A 20,041-nucleotide genomic window follows, 5' to 3' on the forward strand; every position below is an offset into this window, starting at 1 on the left:
TTTGTAGGCAACTTCGTTAATACGTCCCAGAATTTCAAACGGACCGATGTAGCGTGGACCCAACTTGTAGGAGGGCAGTTTTAGTCGGACGAATTTGGAGGAGAGCCAGACCTTGTCGCCAACACGATACGGAGGAGAATCCAACCTCTTTTTGTCTGCATAGTTCTTCATCTGATCAGCGGATCTCTTGAGTGATGTGTTGGTCTCAGCCCAAATCTTAGAAAATTCCGAGGACAAGGCATTGGCCGCGGGTACCTCAGAGGCAGGGGTTATCGGAAGAGGGACACCAGGATGTCTGCCAAAAACAATGAAAAACGGAGACTTGGCCGAAGACTCACCAGCATGGTTGTTATAAGCGAACTCTGCCCAGGGGAGTAAGCTGACCCAATCGTTCTGGTGGGCGTTAGAGAAGTGGCGTAAGTATCCCGTAAGCGTCTGGTTGGTACGCTCTACTTGTCCGTTGGACTGTGGATGGTAGGCCGAGGAGAAGTCGAGGGAAACGTTCATAAGCTTACAAAGCGAACGCCAGAACTTGGAGGTAAATTGAACCCCTCGGTCAGACACAATGCGTCGAGGTAGTCCATGAAGCCTGAAGACTTGATGAATGAAGATCTCGGCCAGCTCCGGCGCTGAGGGAAGACCGGGCAGAGGGATGAAGTGAGCCATCTTGGAAAAACGATCCACCACCACCAGAATGACTGAGCAGCCCACAGAGCAGGGTAGGTCGGTGATGAAATCCATGGCGATGTTCTCCCAAGGAACCGTAGGGACAGGCAACGGAAGCAACAAGCCAGACGGAGATCTCCGTGGTACCTTGTTCTTTGCACAGGATGGACAAGAAGCCACAAAATCGAGTACATCTTGGCGAAGTGAGGGCCACCAGTAGTGACGTTTGATAAGATCAAGGGTCTTCTTAGTTCCGGCATGGCCGGCCAGTTTGGAGGAGTGCCCCCATAGAAGAACCTTTTGCTTGAGATTCTCTGGCACAAGCGTCTTGCCAGGCGGAGGAGTAAGCCAGTTCACTGGAGCCACGGTGATGATCCTAGTGGGATCAATGATATGTGACGGTTCCTCCGTGGATTCGTGTGGTTGGAAGACCCTGGACAGGGCGTCGGCTTTGGAATTCTTGCTGCCGGGACGGAATCGGAGCTCGAAATCAAATCGGGCAAAAAATAAAGACCATCTAGCCTGGCGAGGGTTTAGTCTCTGGGCAGACTGGAGATAGGCCAGATTCTTGTGGTCCGAGAAGATGACAAAAGGATGGACAGCTCCTTCCAGGAGGTGGCGCCATTCCTCCAAGGCCAACTTGATGGCCAAAAGTTCCCGGTCACCGATCGAGTAGTTACACTCAGATGGAGAAAAGGCCTTCGAGAAGAAGCCACAAGGGTGCAGGCGACCGGAGGCGGTTCTCTGGGACAGCACCGCCCCGGCACCAGTCGAGGAAGCGTCCACCTCGAGTACAAAAGGTCGATCGCTCTCAGGGCGATGCAGGACCGGAGCCGTGGAGAAAGCCCGTTTTAGGGACAGAAAGGCCTCCTCTGCCTCAGGAGACCAATCCTTGGAAGTAGACCCTTTACGGGTGAGCACAGAAATGGGTCTTGTGATCGCGGAGAAGTGGGAGACAAATTGCCGGTAATAGTTGGCGAACCCGAGGAATCGTTGTATCGCCTTTAATCCGACGGGGCGAGGCCATTTGAGGATGGCAGACAACTTCTCGGGATCCATCCTTAGACCAGCGTCGGAGATAATGTATCCCAGAAATGGCAGAGAGGTCTGTTCGAAGAGACATTTCTCGATCTTTGCATACAGACGGTTCTCCCGAAGACGCTGAAGCACCAGGCGGACACTCTTTCTGTGGGACGAGAGGTCCGGCGAGAAGACGAGGATGTCGTCTAAGTACACGACCACACAGGAGTACAAGAGATCCCGGAAGATCTCGTTGACGAACTCTTGAAAGACTGCAGGAGCATTGCAAAGACCGAAGGGCATGACCAGGTACTCGTAATGGCCATCTCGAGTGTTGAAAGCGGTCTTCCACTCGTCACCTGCACGGATACGGACCAGATTGTAGGCTCCTCTGAGGTCCAGCTTGGTAAAGACCCGAGCCCCTCTGAGACGGTCAAACAGTTCCGGAATGAGTGGAAGAGGGGTACCTGTTCTTGATGGTAATCTCATTCAAGCCCCTATAGTCAATGCATGGCCGTAGAGTCCCGTCCTTCTTTTTGACGAAGAAGAACCCGGCTCCCGCGGGCGAAGAGGATTTCCGTATAAAGCCTTTGGCGAGGTTCTCTCGGACGTACTCGGACATGGCGGTGGTCTCCACGGGAGACAGAGGGTAGATTCTGCCCCTTGGGGGGGTTGAACCAGAAACAAGTTCAATTGGGCAGTCAAACGGCCGGTGTGGAGGGAGGACCTCTGCTTCCTTCTTATCAAAAACATCGGCGTAGGAGCTGTAAGCTGGAGGAAGACCCGGGAGGTCTGGAGGTGACCGTGGAGCGGCCGCCAGGCGGACAGGAGTCAGACAGCGAGCTTGGCACAGGTGCCCCCAGCGGAGTATCTCCCCAGAAGACCAGTCGAGAACAGGCTGATGAGTCCTTAACCATGGAAGACCGAGTAGAATGGCATGAGAGAGCTTAGGTAAAACGTAAAAGGCTATCTTCTCTCGATGTAAGGCTCCGATTTGCAATTCCACCTCTTCAGTGACCAAGGTGACGGTCACCTGTAGCGGTTTGCCATCCACGGTGGCAATCTGAATTGGGTTAGATAGAGTGACTACAGGAATTTGGTATTTGTCTACCTCTTCCGGCCGAATGAAGTTACCCGCTGAGCCCGAATCCACGTAGGCCACCTCGGAACCACGCCTCCCTCCTGAGACCAAAAGCACAGAAATCGTAAGGGGTTGAGAGGAATCATCATCATCACCTAGGAAGGCCTCTCTTACCTGACCTAGGTGGAGTCGTTTCCCTGTCTCTTAGGACAGGTGCGGATATAGTGTGACGAATGACCGCAATAGAGGCACAGACCTTGTGCCCGTCTCTCTCTCTGACGTAACTCGGCCAACCTGAGATGATCTATCTGCATGGGCTCACCCGAAGAGAGGGAAGAAGATCCGACTGAACGTGAGCTGGCCGACTGAGTGAAAGGAGGAACTGACCTGGAGGAGCGCCTGTCTCTCACTGACTCCCGAGCGCGCTCCAGGAAGCGCAGGTCAATGCGGGTAGCCAGCGAGATAAGGTCCTCTAAGGTGGACGGGGTATCTCGACCAGCGAGTTCATCCTTTATTTTACTAGAAAGACCGCGCCAGAATGCCCCCACCAAAGCTGCGTTATTCCAGCCGAGCTCAGAGGAAATAGTGCGAAAGCGAATAGCGTACTGTCCGACCGTGAGAGAGCCCTGGTGTAAGTTAAAGAGTGACTCAGTGAGAGAGGCTAACCGGCCCGGCTCATCGAAAACCTTACGAAACGTATCCAGGAAAACCGGGAGACTCGAAACGACCGGGTCGTCACGTTCCCAGAGCGGGTTTACCCAAGAAAGGGCCTCTCCCTCCAGATGGGACATGATGAAGGCCACTTTGGCCCGGTCCGAGGGATATTGCTGCGGCAGCCATTCAAAGTGGAGACTACACTGATTTAAGAACACCCTACAGAGCTTGGGATCCCCGGTGAAACGAGGCGGCTTGGCGAGGCGGGGCGTCGGATGAGCAGCAGATGCAGGGGGAGGAGTCGGCACTGCAGCGGCAGCCTGGAGGGCCGACAAGCGACTATCAAAGGAGGCCATGTAGGACAAAATGTGGGTTTGAGTATCTTGCTGCTGGCCCAGCTCCTGTTGGAGACTGGCCAGCTGAGTGGCATTTCCAGGATCGGCCACCTGTAAGGCCGACAAACGGGTGTCCATCGACTTCGTGATTGACATAATGCGCCCCTGATTCTCCCGTAGGAATAGCAACTCTTTCTGGGTAGCAGCCGTAGTACCGGCGGAGTCCATGGCCTGATCGTACTGTTAGCGTGGGTGGTCAGGAGCGGGAGCTCCGAGAGTGGACCCTCTGGGCCGTGGCACCGAGGGACCCCGGGCGAGCTGCCAGGTGGAACCGACCCCTATACAGGGACCGTTAGGAGCAGGCCCAGGGGTTCGAGTACCACGGTAGCCGGTACCGAGAGGGGCGGCTCAGGATGGACCGGAGTAAAACTGAGACTGGAGTAGGACGGCAGGAGCACAGAAGACAGGACTGGAGTAGGACGGCAGGAACACAAGGCGGAACTGGAGTAGGACGGCAGGAACAGTGAAGGCAGGACTGGAGTAGGACGGCAGGAACAGTGAAGGCAGGACTGGAGTAGGACGGCAGAAACACAAGGCAGGACTGGAGTAGGACGACAGGAACACGGGTAGCAGGACTGAGAAGCTGCTGTGAGGAGCAGCCGAGACAGGAACTGCAGGAGCAGAGTGTGCACGATGGAGCGAGGCCAGAGTGTCAGGAAACACAACGATCAGGCGCCTCCCTCAGGGGGAAGCGGCCTGATATGGCCCCGTCTGGTCAGCCATTGGTCCAAATGTGCTTCCGGGTCAGGGCACAGTCGGAGCATAAGAAGCAGGAAGGAGGCGCGGCCGCGGCCTATGGCGCATGCGCATAGCATGCAGGGAAGGCATCGGTCGCGGGTCTGTCTCAGGTGACCGCCGCGGCCGTCGGGTGGAGAGAGGCTGCGGCGTGGGAGCGGAGGGCGACTGCGGCGTGGGAGCGGAGGCCGGGTGAGTATGGCGGAGCGGTGTAACATACAATATACTGCAATACCACACCTTCACAGTGGCTGAGCTTCTAAGAAGCACCAAGATTGCAGCAATCACTGCCCTTGGGATCAGAACACAGCTCTGACCACTGCTGTAGATCACAGAGGCCGGCTATGTAACAGCTGGCATCCGCCATGGGTGGAAGGAGATCAGCTCATGAGTCTACTCCACACATGGGCAACCCTGCAATCATGGTCATATACGTAACTTTGGAAGGGATTAAGATTTGGAGGGGATAAAGAATTTAGCAAAATTTTGATTTGCCTAAAAGATCATTGTCCTTGGTAGTGCATTGACCATTTTAAACAGGACTTGTGGTCCCAAGAACAATGGCAGCCTGTTACAGATCATTCTGTACGCATCTGAAGCTCGGTCTGCTCGTGTAACCAGGCTATTAAACAACTGCAAATCAACAAAGAAGTTTCCAATCAGCGGTTGCTTTGTGCTGCCAGTCGGTTAGTATACGCGGAACTTTACACTGTGTTTTCATCTATGGGCCAATTTAGATAGTGTACACCGTCATCATATGCCATACATGATTACCTTGTCTCAAGGCAGAATAAATTACATTCTGCTCATTTTTTTTTCCATAAATATATTTCTACACGTCCCTTATCAATCATGTTGCTATCTGACCATTACTGTATGCTCCATCACTGTGGCTTGATCAATGCTTTAGTAATAACAAAAAATGTAATTGTGATTCCTAAATGGTATAGTTTAGATATTGAAAATAATGTGTTTTGGATATCAAACCACAGTAAAAAGTTTGATTTAATTCGATTGTCTGAATGAGGACATAGAATTTTTATATAATGTAGTTATTACTACACAAACCAGCCCTAATTAAAAAGGCTATAAACCACCAATAATCTCTGGCCTCAAGCTGGCATTCCCAGGTTATAAAGTGAAGACATTTAACCAGGTTATAATTTAAAAAGGAGGAAAGACAAGTTCCAAAATCTATATTTTCACACACAAAAAAGCCAAGATAAAACAAACTAAAAAGTTTATTCATAAACCATACCCTGCACCAGGATCTGTTTCCTAGGACAACATTTGGCACTAGGAAACAACCCATATGGCCAGTATGGTATCCAATAGTGCCCTGGGTGTTTGAACTAGAAATAAATACACACAAACCCAAAGTGATAGTATTCCATAATAAAGGGAGGTGCAATGCACGTGTACAGACAATAATACATAATTCAGTATCAAAAGGTTTTAAAAGAAGTAAGCAGTGGCACTGTGCAATAAAGCGCCACGTGCGTAGTCACCCAGGTGAATCGAGTTACAGAAAGTGCATCATATGGGAATGAGGACCCCACCCGTACCACCTCTGGATGTGGCTTCTTCAGGGGTCATTGTTTTTTATTTGTGTTGTCTAGGCCTTTGTGTTTTCTGTACAATAAAGTTTCAGCTTGTTAACATTTTGGAAGTGCAACTCATAATTCGTAGATGACTTTTATCGATTTTTGAGTGTATATGTTTTATATGTAGTTGGGATAGCACTCCATCCATAAATAGGTAGTGCCCACTCCATTTGTCTTTTTCTTGATATATCTGGAACATGCTGTCACGTTATGATCAGTGAGGGTCCATACTCTGGGTCTTAGGGCACATACTCACTTGTCAGAAATACGGACGAGTGCAATCCGATAAAAAAATCGTATTGCACTCTGACCAATGTTATTCAGTGGGTGACATCTCATCTCCAATTTTTTTCTCAGCTGAAATCGGACTGAGAAAAAAATCGCAGTATGCTGCATATTGCTGTGTATCTCGGATGAGATTTGCCAATGCAAGTCAGTGGGTGCGAGAAAAAAAATCGCTCAGCGCTCGCACCATGCAAGTGCTGTCCGATTTTTACGCACCGGTGTCCTTTGAAAAGCCAGTCATGTCAGACTAACTTACCGTATATACTCGTGTATAAGCCGACCCGTGTATAAGCCGACACCCCTAATTTTGCCACAAAAAAATGGGAAAACGTATTGACTCGCGTATAAGCCTAGGGTGGAAAATGCAGCAGGTACTGGTAAATTTAAAAAGAGAAATAGATAAAAATAAAAGTAAAATTAATTGAGACATCAGTAGGTTGAATGTTTTTGAATATCCATATTGAATCAGAAGCCCCATATAATGCTCCATACAGTTCATGATGGGCCCCATAAGATGCTCCATACAAAATACACCCCATATAATGCTGCACAAAAATTAATAATGCCCCCATAAGATGCTCCATAGAATAATATGCCCCATATAATGCTCCATAAAGGTTATGGCCCCATAAGATGCTCAATAGATTATGCCCCATAAGATGCTCCATAGATTATGCCCCATAAGATGCTCCATAGATTATGCCCCATAAAATGCTCCATAGATTATGCCCCATAAGATGCTTCATAGATTATGCCCCAATAAGATGCTCCCTAGATTATGCCCCCATAAAATGCTCCATAGATTATGCCCCAATAAGATGCTCCATAGATTATGCCCCCATAAAATGCTCCATAGATTATGCCCCATATGCTGCTCCATAGATTGTGCCCCCATATGCTGCCCCATAGAATATGCCCCCATATGCTGCTCCATAGAATATGCCCTCATATGCTGCTCCATAGAATATGCCCTCCATATGCTGCCCCATAGAATATGCCCCATATGCTGCTCCATAGACTATGCCCCCATATGCTGCCCCATAAACTATGCCCCCATATGCTGTCCCATAGACTATGCCCCCATATGCTGCCCCATAGGATATGCCCCCATATGCTGCCCCATAAACTATGCCCCCATATGCTAGCCATAGGATATGCCCCCATATGCTGCCCCATAGACTATGCCCCCATATGCTGCTCCATAGAATATGCCCCCATATGCTGCACCATAGCATATGCCTCCATATGCTGCCCCCATAAGATGCTCCATATATTATGCCCCCATATGCTGCTGCTGCAAAAAAATTGCTATACTCACCTCTCAGGACCCGGCACCTGAGATATTCACCTGTCTGGGGTCCATCGCTGCTTACCGCTGTCTGCCGCTTCGTGTGTCAGTGACTGTTCAGCCAGCAGAGGGCGCAGCGCACACTATCCATGTCATCGCGCCCTCTTCTGCCTAAACGTTACTGACACAGGATGCAGCAGACAGCAGTGAGCAGCGATGGACCCCAGACAGGTGAATATCGCTATACTTACACCCTCCTGGCACGGTCTCTGCAGCCCCGCTTCTCCACGGTCTCCCTTCCTGCCTTCAGTGGTCACGTGTTACTGCTCATTACACTCATGAATATGCGCATATTCATGAGTTTAATGAGTGGTACCACGTGACCGCTGAAGGCAGGAAGGGAGACCATGGAGAAGTGGGGGGCTGCAGAGACCACGCCAGGGGGGGTAAGTATGATCTCTGACACCCCCGCTCCCCCTCCCCCACAGACCCCCAAGTATATGACTCGTGTATAAGCCGAGAGGGGGACTTTGAGCCCCCAAAAATTTCCTTCTATGACAGAATCACTGATTAGGTGGATCAGGGAAATGCTGTAGATATAGTATATCTTGACTTCAGCAAAGCATTTGACAAAGTATCTCATACAATCCTTATTGAAAAAATGACTGGTCGTAAATGGCTGCACATCCAGTTGGAAAAATATCTCAAGTGGGGTACCACAGAGTTCTGTCCTGAGCCCTGTATTGTTCAACATCTTTATCAATGATTTAGATGAAGGAATTGAGGGTAAACTGATTAAATTTGCTGATGACACAAAACTGGGAGGGATAGCTAATACTAGAGAAGAGAGAGAGGATTCAAAAATATATAAATAAACTGGAGCAGTGGGCAGCAACTAACAGAATGGTTTTTAACAGGGAAAATAGCAAAGTACTACATCTGGGCAATAAAAATGAAAAAAGCATATACAGAATGGGAGGAATAGGGCTAAGCAACAGCACGTGTGAAAAAGACTTGGGTATACTAATAGATCACAGACTGAATATGAGTCAACAGTGTGATGCAGCAGCAAAAAAGGCAAATGCAATTCTAGGATGTATTAACAGAAGCATACAGTCTAGATCACGTGAAGTCATTATTTCCCTCTATTCCTCTTTGGTCAGACCTCATCTGGAATACTGTGTCCAGTTTTGGGCACCACATTATAAAAAAGATATCAACAAACTGGAGCAAGTTCAGAAAAGAGCGACCAGAATGGTGATCCGTCTGCAAACCCTGTCTTATGAGGAAAGGTTGCAGGATTTGGAAATGTTTAGCATGCAGAAGACTGAGAGGAGACTTAATGACTGCCTACAAATATCTCAAGGGATGTCACATTGTAGAAGGATCATCTTTATTCTCATTTGCTCAAGGAAAGACTAGAAGCAATGGGATGAAACTGAATGGGAGGAGACACAGATTAGATATTAGAAAAAACTTTTTGACAGTTAGAGTGATCAATGAGTGGAACAGGCTGCCACGAGAGGTGGTGAGTTCTCCTTCAATAGAAGTCTTCAAACAGAGGCTGGACAGACATCTGTCTGGGATGATTTAGCAAATCCTGCTTTGAGAAGGGGGGTGGACCAGTTGGCCCAGGAGGTCCCTTCCAACTCTACGATTCTATGATTCTACTGTAAAATCACACTGACAGATTAGAATAGAACAGGTAGAATAGATATATACACATAGAATAAGTGTGTGTGTATATATATATATGTCAGTGACACACACATATACATTTATATACATTATATTTATATATATACAGTTGTGGCCAAAAGTATTGACACCCCTGCAATTCTGTCAGATAATATTCCTGAAAATGATTGCAAACACAAATTCTTTGGTATTATTATCTTCATTTAATTTGTTTTAAATGAAAAAACACAAAAAGAATTGTCCTAAAGCCAAATTGGATATAATTCCACACCAAACATAAAAAAGAGGGTGGACGAAAGTATTGGCACTGTTCGAAAAATCATGTGATGCTTCTCTAATTTGTGTAATTAACAGCACCTGTAACTTACCTGTGGCACCTAACAGGTGTTGGCAATAACTAAATCACACTTGCAGCCATTTGACATGGATTAAAGTTGACTCAACCTCTGTCCTGTGTCCTTGTGTGTACCACATTGAGCATGGAGAAAAGAAAAACCAAATAACTGTCTGAGGACTTGAGAAACCAAATTGTGAGGAAGCATGAGCAATCTCAAGGCTACAAGTCCATCTCCAAAGACCTGAATGTTCCTGTGTCTACCGTGCGCAGTGTCATCAAGAAGTTTAAAGCCCATGGCACTGTGGCTAACCTCCCTAGATGTGGACGGAAAAGAAAAATTGACAAGAGATTTCAACGCAAGATTGTGCGGATGTTGGATAAAGAACCTCGACTAACATCCAAACAAGTTCAAGCTGCCCTGCAGTCCGAGGGTACAACAGTGTCAACCCATACTATCCGTCGGCGTCTGAATGAAAAGGGACTGTATGGTAGGAGACCCAGGAAGACCCCACTTCTTACCCCGAGACATAAAAAAGCCAGGCTGGAGTTTGCCAAAACTTACCTGAAAAAGCCTAAAATGTTTTGGAAGAATGTTCTCTGGTCAGATGAGACAAAAGTAGAGCTTTTTGGGCAAAGGCTTCAACATAGAGTTTACAGGAGAAAAAAAGAGGCATTCAAAGAAAAGAACACGGTCCCTACAGTTAAACATGGCGGAGGTTCCCTGATGTTTTGGGGTTGCTTTTCTGCCTCTGGCACTGGACTGCTTGACCGTGTGCATGGCATTATGAAGTCTGAAGACTACCAACAAATTTTGCAGCATAATGTAGGGCCCAGTGTGAGAAAGTTGGGTCTCCCTCAGAGGTCATGGGTCTTCCAGCAGGACAATGACCCAAAACACACTTCAAAAATCACTAGAAAATGGTTTGAGAGAAAGCACTGGAGACTTCTAAGGTGGCCAGCAATGAGTCCAGACCTGAATCCCATAGAACACCTGTGGAGAGATCTAAAAATGGCAGTTTAGAGAAAGCACCCTTCAAATATCAGGGACCTGGAGCAGTTTGCCAAAGAAGAATGGTCTAAAATTCCAGCAGAGCATTGTAAGAAACTCATTGATGGTTACCGGAAGCGGTTGGTCGCAGTTATTTTGGCTAAAGGTTGTGCAACCAAGTATTAGGCTGAGGGTGCCAATATTTTTGTCTGGCCCATTTTTGGAGTTTTGTGTGAAATGATCAATGTTTTGCTTTTTGCTTCATTCTCTTTTGTGTTTTTTCATTTAAGACAAATTAAATGAAGATAATAATACCAAAGAATTTGTTTGCAATCATTTTCTGGAAGAAACTGAGTATTATCTGACAGAATTGCAGGGGTGTCAATACTTTTGGACACAACTGTATATATCTTTATATTTCATACAGAGATACATAGAAGAATAGCCATTAGTTTATTTGTGAACTGTATATGACCCAGATATTTATTACGGCGTGAGACTGAACACCGGACAGGTATGGTATATTGTTTGTGTAACAACCCTGCCGGCATCACCGCATGGCCTCCCATCCCCCACACACCAACTTACTCACTGATCCAAGCCATGCTGTGACTTCTGTCTGCTGCCGGCTCCACGCTGTGTGCCTCTTGCTTCCTGCCTGCTCTCTGCATGCTTCCTGGCTGTGTGCATAGGGGGGCGGCGCCGGCACTCTCTGGTTCTTATGGAATCAGTGTGCACCTGCCTAATGTGTCCCTGGCCAATCACCAAGAGGACTCTAGTATTTAGGGCAGCTCCACCCAGTGGAAGCTGCCTGAGCAACGCCTTCAATCAGTTAGTGTCTTGCTACTGAGTTGCCAGGTCCTGTCCTGCTGGGTATTTGCCCTCCTACGGCCCCCTCCACATCTCCTGGTGTACTGGCCTGTCTCCTGGTAGCGCCTCCAGCCTCTGGACACTACTCTGACAGACACAGCAAACCTTCTTGCCAAGGCTCGCATTGATGTGCCATCCTGGATGAGCTGCACTACCTGAGCCACTTGTTTGGGTTGTAGAATCCGTCTCATGCTACCACTAGTGTGAAAGCACACCTAGCATTCAAAAGTGACCAAAACATCAGCTAGAAAGCATTGATACTGAGATGTGGTCTGTGGTCCTGAAGAACCACTTCTTTATTTAGGGTGTCTTGAAAATTGCCAATAATTTCCATCTGTTGTCTATTCCATTTGCACAACAGCATGTGAAATTCATTGTCAATCAGTGTTGCTTCCTAAGTGGACAGTTTGATTTCACAGAAGATTGATTTACTTGGAGTTATATTCTTGTTTAAGTGTTCTCTTTATTTTTTTGAGCAGTGTATGTGAACGCTACTAGCTGCACTTTTTATAAGCTTCCCTTTTTTAACCTTTAACCTTTGCCCTTTAGACTAATGGTGAATTGATGTGATCCTATTATCAGTCATAGGCCTGATGCTCATCTGCGTTTAAAATGGGCAAGTGGAATCCAATAAAAAATTGGATTGCACTCAGAATAGTGTTAGTGAATTATTCTGTACTCATCTGCAATTTTTTTCTCAGCTCAGATCGGACTGAGGGAAAAAGATTTGGCAATGCAAGTCAATAAAAACATAGAGAAAACAAATCGACACACAGACCATGTGTGTGCTGTGCGATTTTTACGCACCCATCTCATAGGAAACCGGACATTTCATCACCCGAGTAAAGTCAATTACAATGTGAACCGTCAGAATAGATATAGAGAAATAATTAAAAGAAAAAAAAGGCGTGGGATTCCTCTTAATTTTCTTAAACAGCTGAGTGAAAGCTGACAGATGGGGGCTGATGTTTATAGCCTGGGAAGGGGGTAATAAACATCGATTTTCCCAGGCAATTAATAGCAGCTCACAGGATAGAAAATACGCATTGTACTCACATGACACTTGTCCAACTTTTCGGGACCAACATCGGACCCATTTTCTAAATGCAGATGAGCATGAGCCCTTAGGGTGTAAGCTTTGTTTCCTGCTTGTCCAGTAATTGGTTAAAAGGCGGACAAAGCATTCTTTATATAACTAATCATCCATACTTATTGTATAGTATCCATAGTCACTGCTGATGTGTAGTTAGTCTAATTTCTCCATTCTCCATTGTTAGGTCCCCCAAATCACCTATTGAGCTCTACATCTGACTACAATAGGACATGGCTAACAATACAATCACGATATCCAGAGAGGAACTTGAAGAACTCAGGGAAGCATTTGAAAAAGTTGGTAAGTCCTATATGTCTTTGTTAACAAGATGGAAACCCAAAGTATACCATCAATTCCACTGTGCTCTTAGGAGGCCACTGTGCTCTTAGGAACCTTGAGTACTGCAGAAATACTTTTGTAACTTTGGCCATATCTGTGCCTTGCCAAAATTCTGTTTCTGTGCCCCTTGGCCAGTTCCTTTGACCTCATGTTTCTTATTGTGCAGCCTTCTCCCTGGTGCAGCCATCTCCCTGGTGCAGCCATCTCCCCAGTGCAGCCATCTCCCCAGTGCAGCCGTCTCCACAGTGCAGCCGTCTCCACAGAGCAGCCGTCTCCACAGTGCAGCCGTCTCCACAGTGCAGCCGTCTACAAAGTGCAGCCGTCTCCTCTGTGCAGCCATCTCCCTAGTGCAGCCATCTCCCCAGTGCAGCCATCTCCCTAGTGCAGACATCTCCCCAGTGCAGTCATCTCCTCAATGTAGCCATCTCCTCAGTGCACCCATCTCCCGAGTGCAGCCATCTCCATAGTGCAGCCATCTCCTCAGTGCACCCATCTCCCTAGTGCAGCCATCTCCCCAGTGCAGCCATCTCCTCAGTGCAGCCATCTCCCTAGTGCAGCCATCTCCCCAGTGCAGCCATCTCCTCAGTGCATCCATCTCCCTAGTGCAGCCATCTCCCCAGTGCAGCCATCTCCTCAGTGCACGCATCTTCCTAGTACAGCCATCTCCCCAGTGCAGCCATCTCCTCAGTGTACCCATCTCCCTAGTTCAGCCGTCTCCTCAGTGCACCCGTCTCCCCAGTGCACCTGTCTCCCCAGTGCACCTGTCTCCCTAGTGCAGCCATCTCCTCAGTGCACCCATCTCCCCAGTGCAGCCATCTCCCTAGTGCACCCATCTCCTCAGTGCACCCATCTCCCCAGTGCAGCCATCTCCTCAGTGTAGCCATCGCCTCAGTGTATTGAGGTAGCTTTTGAGGGAGGGCTAAATTATCCCTTCACGGTTGACCAAGTGATTTCCAAATTAATCCACGGGGCGTTGCTAGCAACTGGGAATGACCACACGGAGACGGAGCTCTCTGTACGGGAGGATCAAGGCAGATCACTAGTCCCCTTTATGGTAGTCACTTCTTTTATAATCTTTTGCTTAATTATGCAAAGTTCTCAACTACCAATAGCATCGTGGTAATACTTCACTTTATAAGCCAATAGTATTGCAAGAAAATCGGAACATGTCCCTAGCTACGTGACGTAGAGAATAGAGCAATAGCACATTCTTCAGGGTTTCATAGCTCATATCTTGCTCGGACTGGGACAGTCTGGTTTCATAACAGCTGCGAACTTTCACCTAGTTACAAAATTTAACTCGTGAACAACAAGATGGCGTCGCAAACACAAAAATGGAGTCTTTGAGAACAAGATATCCCGTACATCTGAATACTGTACTTCACAATCCCCCCCTAGATAAATTTTGTTAACTAATATGCAGCATCAGAGGTGCTATCCCAAGCAATAAGCTTGAGGGGTACTGGTCTTCACATGACTGATGCCGTGTTACCAGTCATGGCTGTAGCGGCGCACCCGTCCCCCCTGTATGCTGCAATTCACAAATAACAACTTTTGATAACGGTGGTGGAGATCTTTTGTAGGTAGCCATGTGCTTGGCTTCAACATCTTCATCAAGTAGCCTTGAGATCGGTGCAGAGAAAAGCAGGGGCAAAGACGCCTTTGGTATCATCATTAGCTGTCTTAGTGCAGAATTTCCTAATACATACAGAAATACACCAAAAATCAAGTTTTAGTATCACGTATACAACAAGGATACAGGCAGCAATATGCAACAAGCTTTGTAAGATCCCAGCTATCCAGCCCCCAATTCCCTTAAACCAATTGGCTGGATTGAGAAAGGAGGTGTCTGACTACCAACTGTCCTTATGACAATCATTATCTTTATCGTATTGATCTCTGAGTCTTTGAATATCTTCTAACTTTAACTTCTACCAATAATAATATGGAAAATGCGGAAAACCAAAACATTATGTCCCCTTTATTTGCTATTGGCTTGTTGGGTGATGAGGAGGACTTGATAGGGACCGTCAACAAGGGTTCTAGTCCGTGCTTTCTGACATGCCTCTTCACGACTACCAAATCACCAGGCTTCAGGTTATAACAGGTGTTGGTTTCTGCTGAATCTGGAAAAGAAGAGGAAACTAGAACATAGGTGTTAGCAAGATTTTACTAAGCTGAATAACTGCTGAGGCTGGAAATTTGCAACTGGGGGCCTAGCACCAAACAATATCTCATATGGGGACAGACCATGTTTTGCAATACGGGTAGTACGGATGTGGTATAGTACAATGGGTAGGAGCTCTGGCCATGGAGCCGACGTCTCCAGCATCATTTTGGTCAATTGTCCCTTCAGTTTGCCGTTCAGCCTCTCAACTTTCCCACTGGATTGTGGGTGATACGGAGTATGGAGGGCTACAGTGGATCCAAGCATTGTCAGAACTTCTTGGTACACATGAGAAGAAAAGGCTGGGCCTTGATCACTTTCAACAACTTCTGGAACCCCATATCTGCATATGACTTCCATCACCAGTTTCTTCGCTGTGGTTTTTGCAGTCATGTTGGTAACAGGGAGTGCTTCCGGCCAACTGGAGAACATGTCAACAACCAAACAGTGTTCATACCTTCCAGACTTAGGTAACGTGATATGGTCCATCTGGAGCCTTTGGAAAGGATAGTCGGGCTTAGGAAGATGCTTCAGAGGTACACCTTGAAGTTGACCGGGATTGCAGGTCTGACAGATATTACAGGCACGGTTGAGCGCTGTCAAAACTGTGGAAATTCCCGGGTCCCAGTAGAATTTTTGCACCAGTGCGAGGGCCTGATTCTTTCCTCGATGTGTTGGCCCATATGCCCATGTGGCAATAGCAGGGTACATCCGCTTAGTGAGACACACGAGTTGGTCCTTTTTCCAGAGACCATTATCTATACATGCTCCATCAGTCTTCCTTTGCTTCACCTCTTCCTTTGGAGACATTCTCTGCATTGTCATTAAGCGGTCTCGCGGGGTCCGACAGAGAACTTCAGTCTGTTGTAGATCATCAGGTTCTTGTAGGGTCAATGCTTCTTGTAACCGTTTACGCTGAGAGCGTGTGGTCACCATAGCTAATATGGTTGGTTCAACGGGTAAAAGAGTGGCGGCTTTGCTTGCATATCCGCAAATGCGTTGCCAACAGTCTGTGAACTGTTCCTAGGACCGTGCGCCTTAACTTTGATAATGGCCACCTGAGTAGGTAATTTGATCAAGTCCATGAGGGTTTTAACAGCTTCAGCATTTTTCACTGGGGTTCCGGCAGTAGTAATAAACCCTCGATTGACCCCTAGAGCCCCAAAATCGTGAGTAATACCAAACGCATTCCGTGAGTCTGTGTTTTTATGAGCCCGCCTGTTCTTGGCCAAAGTACATGCAGTAGACAGAGCCTGGAGTTCTGCTTCTTGTGCTGACTGTGAGGGCCGGAGTGCAGCTGCGTGCACTACAGTGTCCTCTGTGGTAACAGCATATCCCGTGTGGAATCTACCAAACTCATCAGCATATCTTGAACCATCCGTGTATAACACCAGATCGGGATTTGGAAGTGGATTCTCAGTGACATTTGGTGGAGTAGGTGTTTCTTCAGTCAGAAGTTGGGAACAATCATATTGGAGATAATCTTCATCACTGCCATCTTTCCTTATAATTCATTATACCGTCTTTCAAGGCATTGTAAAGGGGTTGCATTATGCGGGATGCATCCGGTATCCACTGACAACAATAAGTGCATAGTCCAAGAAAACGCTGGAGTTCAGTTTCATCTTTTGGGAAAGGAAGGGAGCTGATGGCTATTTTTCTTTCTTCTATGAGGTGTCTGACACCCTGAAGGAGACAGTGACCCAAGAATATCACTTGACCAAGGCAGAACTGAAGTCTCGAGGCCGAAACCCGACAGTTCAGTGCTGCCAGATGCTTGAGGAGGCTAACAGTGGCAGCAATGGCAAAAGACACTCGCTCATATATATTTTTTTTTTTGCAAACTGGTTGGGACTGTTTTGGGCTCCTTGTGGCATAACTGTCCATGTTAACTGTCGTCCCTGATAAGTGAATGCAAACAGAAACTGGCAATCTGGGCGTAACGGAATGCTAAACAAGGCATTGGTAAGATCAATAACTGTAAACCAAGCAGCATCCTGGGGTATCTGGGACAAAAGAGCATGTGGATTAGGCACCACTGCAGTTTCCAGAACAGTAGCTGCACTGACTGCCTGTAGGTCTTGTACCAGCCGGTACACAGGGGGCTGGCCAGGTGGGGTCTTTTTCTTAACAGGAAACAAGGGCGTATTACATAGAGAAACACAGGGTACCAGAGCACCGCTATCAAGTAACGTTTGTATTTGTCCCTGGAGGCCCCGCTTTATCAGGGCCATCATAACTGTGGGAAGGGCATGCAAAATACAGATTTCCTCACTGTCTTCATCTGCATAGGAGTTATGTAGCATAAGAACCATCTGACCATCATCTTGGAATTGTATTCTGGAGCGGAACTGTGATAATAAATCTGCCCCCAGTAAAATTACTGGACATGTGGGAGAGATTACGAACTGAGCATTAACCTCGGGCAAGGGTCCCACAGGGATGGGTTTTGTAAGAGTATGTTTATTGGGTCTGCCATCTACTCCAAATCTACTCCAATTAAAACAAGCTCTTGATCTGAGAATTGAATAAGGATATCTGTAGGTACATCTGATGATTTGATTATAGAATTGGCCGCCCCAGTGTCTACCATGAACTTAACAAGGGTATCCCCTACAGGGAGCCTGACGGATGAGCATGCCCCAGGTTTGGTGGAGGACATTGTGATGGCAGACCCTGGTTGGCCACCCCTTCAGTATGGACAATTATCAGGATTTTGGGGCTGTCCGTAATTGAGGTACCCTCTAGAGTTCCCAGTATTTAGGTTACGATTGGAAAAGGAAACTTGAGGGTAGCATCTATCAACGGGCGTATGACAATCTCTCTGAAAGTGACCGAGTCGGGCCCAGCGCTAGCATTGCAGACAAGAATTAGCAGGGAGGGGCTGAGGAGCAGGGTTCCACGAGCTATGTTCCCAGCTGCGGTTGGGTCGAAGGGGGATATGGTGTGGGCTGAGATGGGAGGGGGTACTGAAGCAGCTGCAGCTGCTAGCTTTCCCTTTCTTGTTTTTTTTTTCCTCCCTCTGCTGATACGGAGCAGGTTAATTTCTTCTGGAAACTTTTTTTTTGTTGTTACTATGGTACTTTTAATGCATCATCCGGAGTCGGCACATTACTCTCGATTTCCTGCCATTTGCCTGTAGAAAGCCATGGGGGAAGTCTCTGGATCGGGTAATTGATTGCAAAGGGTGTCTATTTGGGATGGGGTAAAGGGGGTGAATACTCATAACCACTAACAATATTAGGCATAACGGGGACTGAGACTGGCGGCAGATGATAATAACAAAGGAAAGGTGGGGGATGCTACTCCCGGTCTCATTGTACAATTGTCATCTAGCAAGGAGACCTCTTCTTTCAAATCATCACTTTTAACTATTTGTCTGCCTGGCACACTAGTATCAATCTTAGTTCCTTCTTTTTCAATCACTTTCTCACACCACAGTCACTGCCTTGAACCAAAAAACATCCAGTCCTTGTCATAATAGACAATTTTACTTCTTCAACACAGAAGTAACAGAAACAATCAGAATTCACTTCCTCTGTTCTTCCTAACACCTTCGTCACACAATTCATGTGCCAAGCCACAAAATTCTTCTTTTCCTTCCACGGATTCTCTCCTTTAGAGCTAAATATCCTTACTTCACTTGTGCACAGTACTGGAGCGGCCGTACAGTCTGTTCCACAGGGTCAACACCCTCTGGGAAGCCCAAAATTCAACACGGTACTCAGTAAAAGGAGGAGGGCTTCACAGACTATCCCTCCGGACACCTCTGGTAATATATATATATGTATATCTATATACCTGAGTTACATATCCTAGCCAATCTTCGATCACTTCACCACGCCTGACTCTAACAGTGATCAGTATTTCAGGATATTTTGACTATAAAGAGAGTCACAATCACTGGTCAATCTGGGGTGTCCCTCCCTTATGAGGTATGGTTCGAGCACTGGGCCCCCAACGGGACTGCACCTCTATAAGATTCCACCCAAGAATCACCCCACCATCAAGGACAAACCTCAGATCCTCTTTGCAGCAACAAGCACAGGAAAACCACACCAACGGTCAGTCTGAACAGTATAACTGCCAACTTACCATGGTTGTCGTGGGGGATGATCAGTCCCAATTTTCCAGCACCTGTGTCCGATCCGAGGGTCCTTTGTCTTGTTGTCCTCCAGGGGCAGAGGCGTCCCTGTTCGGGGGCCACACGTTGGGCGCCAAACTATTGAGGTAGCTTTTGAGGGAGGGCTAAATTAACCCTTCACGGTTGACCAAATGATTTCCAAATTAATCCACGGGGCATTGCTAGCAACTGGGAATGACCACACGGAGACGGGGGTCTCTGTACGGGAGGATCAAGGCAGATCACTAGTCCCCTTTATTTTAGTCACTTCTTTTATAATCTTTTGCTTAGTTATGCAAAGTTCTTAACTACCAATAGCATCATGGTAATACTTCACTTTATAAGCCAATAGTATTGCAAGAAAATCGGAACATGTCCCTAGCTACTTGACGCAGAGAATAGAACAAGAGCACATTCTTCAGGGTTTCATATTTCATATCTTGCTCGGACTGGGACAGTCTGGTTTCATAACAGCTGCGAACTTTCACCTAGTTACAAAATTTAACTCGTGAGCAACAAGATGGCGTCGCAAACACAAAAATGGAGTCTTTGAGAACAAGATATTCCGTACATCTGAATACTGTACTTCACAAGTGCACCAATCTCCTCAGTGCACCCATCTCCTCAGTGCACCATCTCCCCAGTGCACCCATCTCCGCAGTGCACCCATCTCCCCAGTGCACCCATCTCCTCAGTGC

At 47.1% G+C, this 20,041-nt stretch overlaps 1 protein-coding gene across 2 annotated transcripts in view; it reads left to right on the top strand.

The window, feature by feature from the left end:
- The window catches only part of PLS1 (plastin 1), a 218,038-nt gene that overhangs the window by 112,852 nt on the left and 85,145 nt on the right, over window positions 1–20,041 (top strand). For both annotated transcript variants that reach the window (XM_073579103.1, XM_073579102.1), the window contains exon 2: window positions 12,899–13,014. In XM_073579103.1, the coding sequence (XP_073435204.1) occupies window positions 12,945–13,014 (70 nt within the window). In that variant the 5' untranslated portion in view covers window positions 12,899–12,944. The remainder of the gene's footprint in view (window positions 1–12,898; window positions 13,015–20,041) is intronic.

The sequence above is a fragment of the Dendrobates tinctorius genome, unplaced genomic scaffold, assembly GCF_039654945.1.
Source record: "Dendrobates tinctorius isolate UK_male_01 unplaced genomic scaffold, ASM3965494v1 ptg000060l, whole genome shotgun sequence".
In the NCBI taxonomy this organism is placed as follows: Eukaryota; Metazoa; Chordata; class Amphibia; order Anura; family Dendrobatidae; genus Dendrobates; species Dendrobates tinctorius.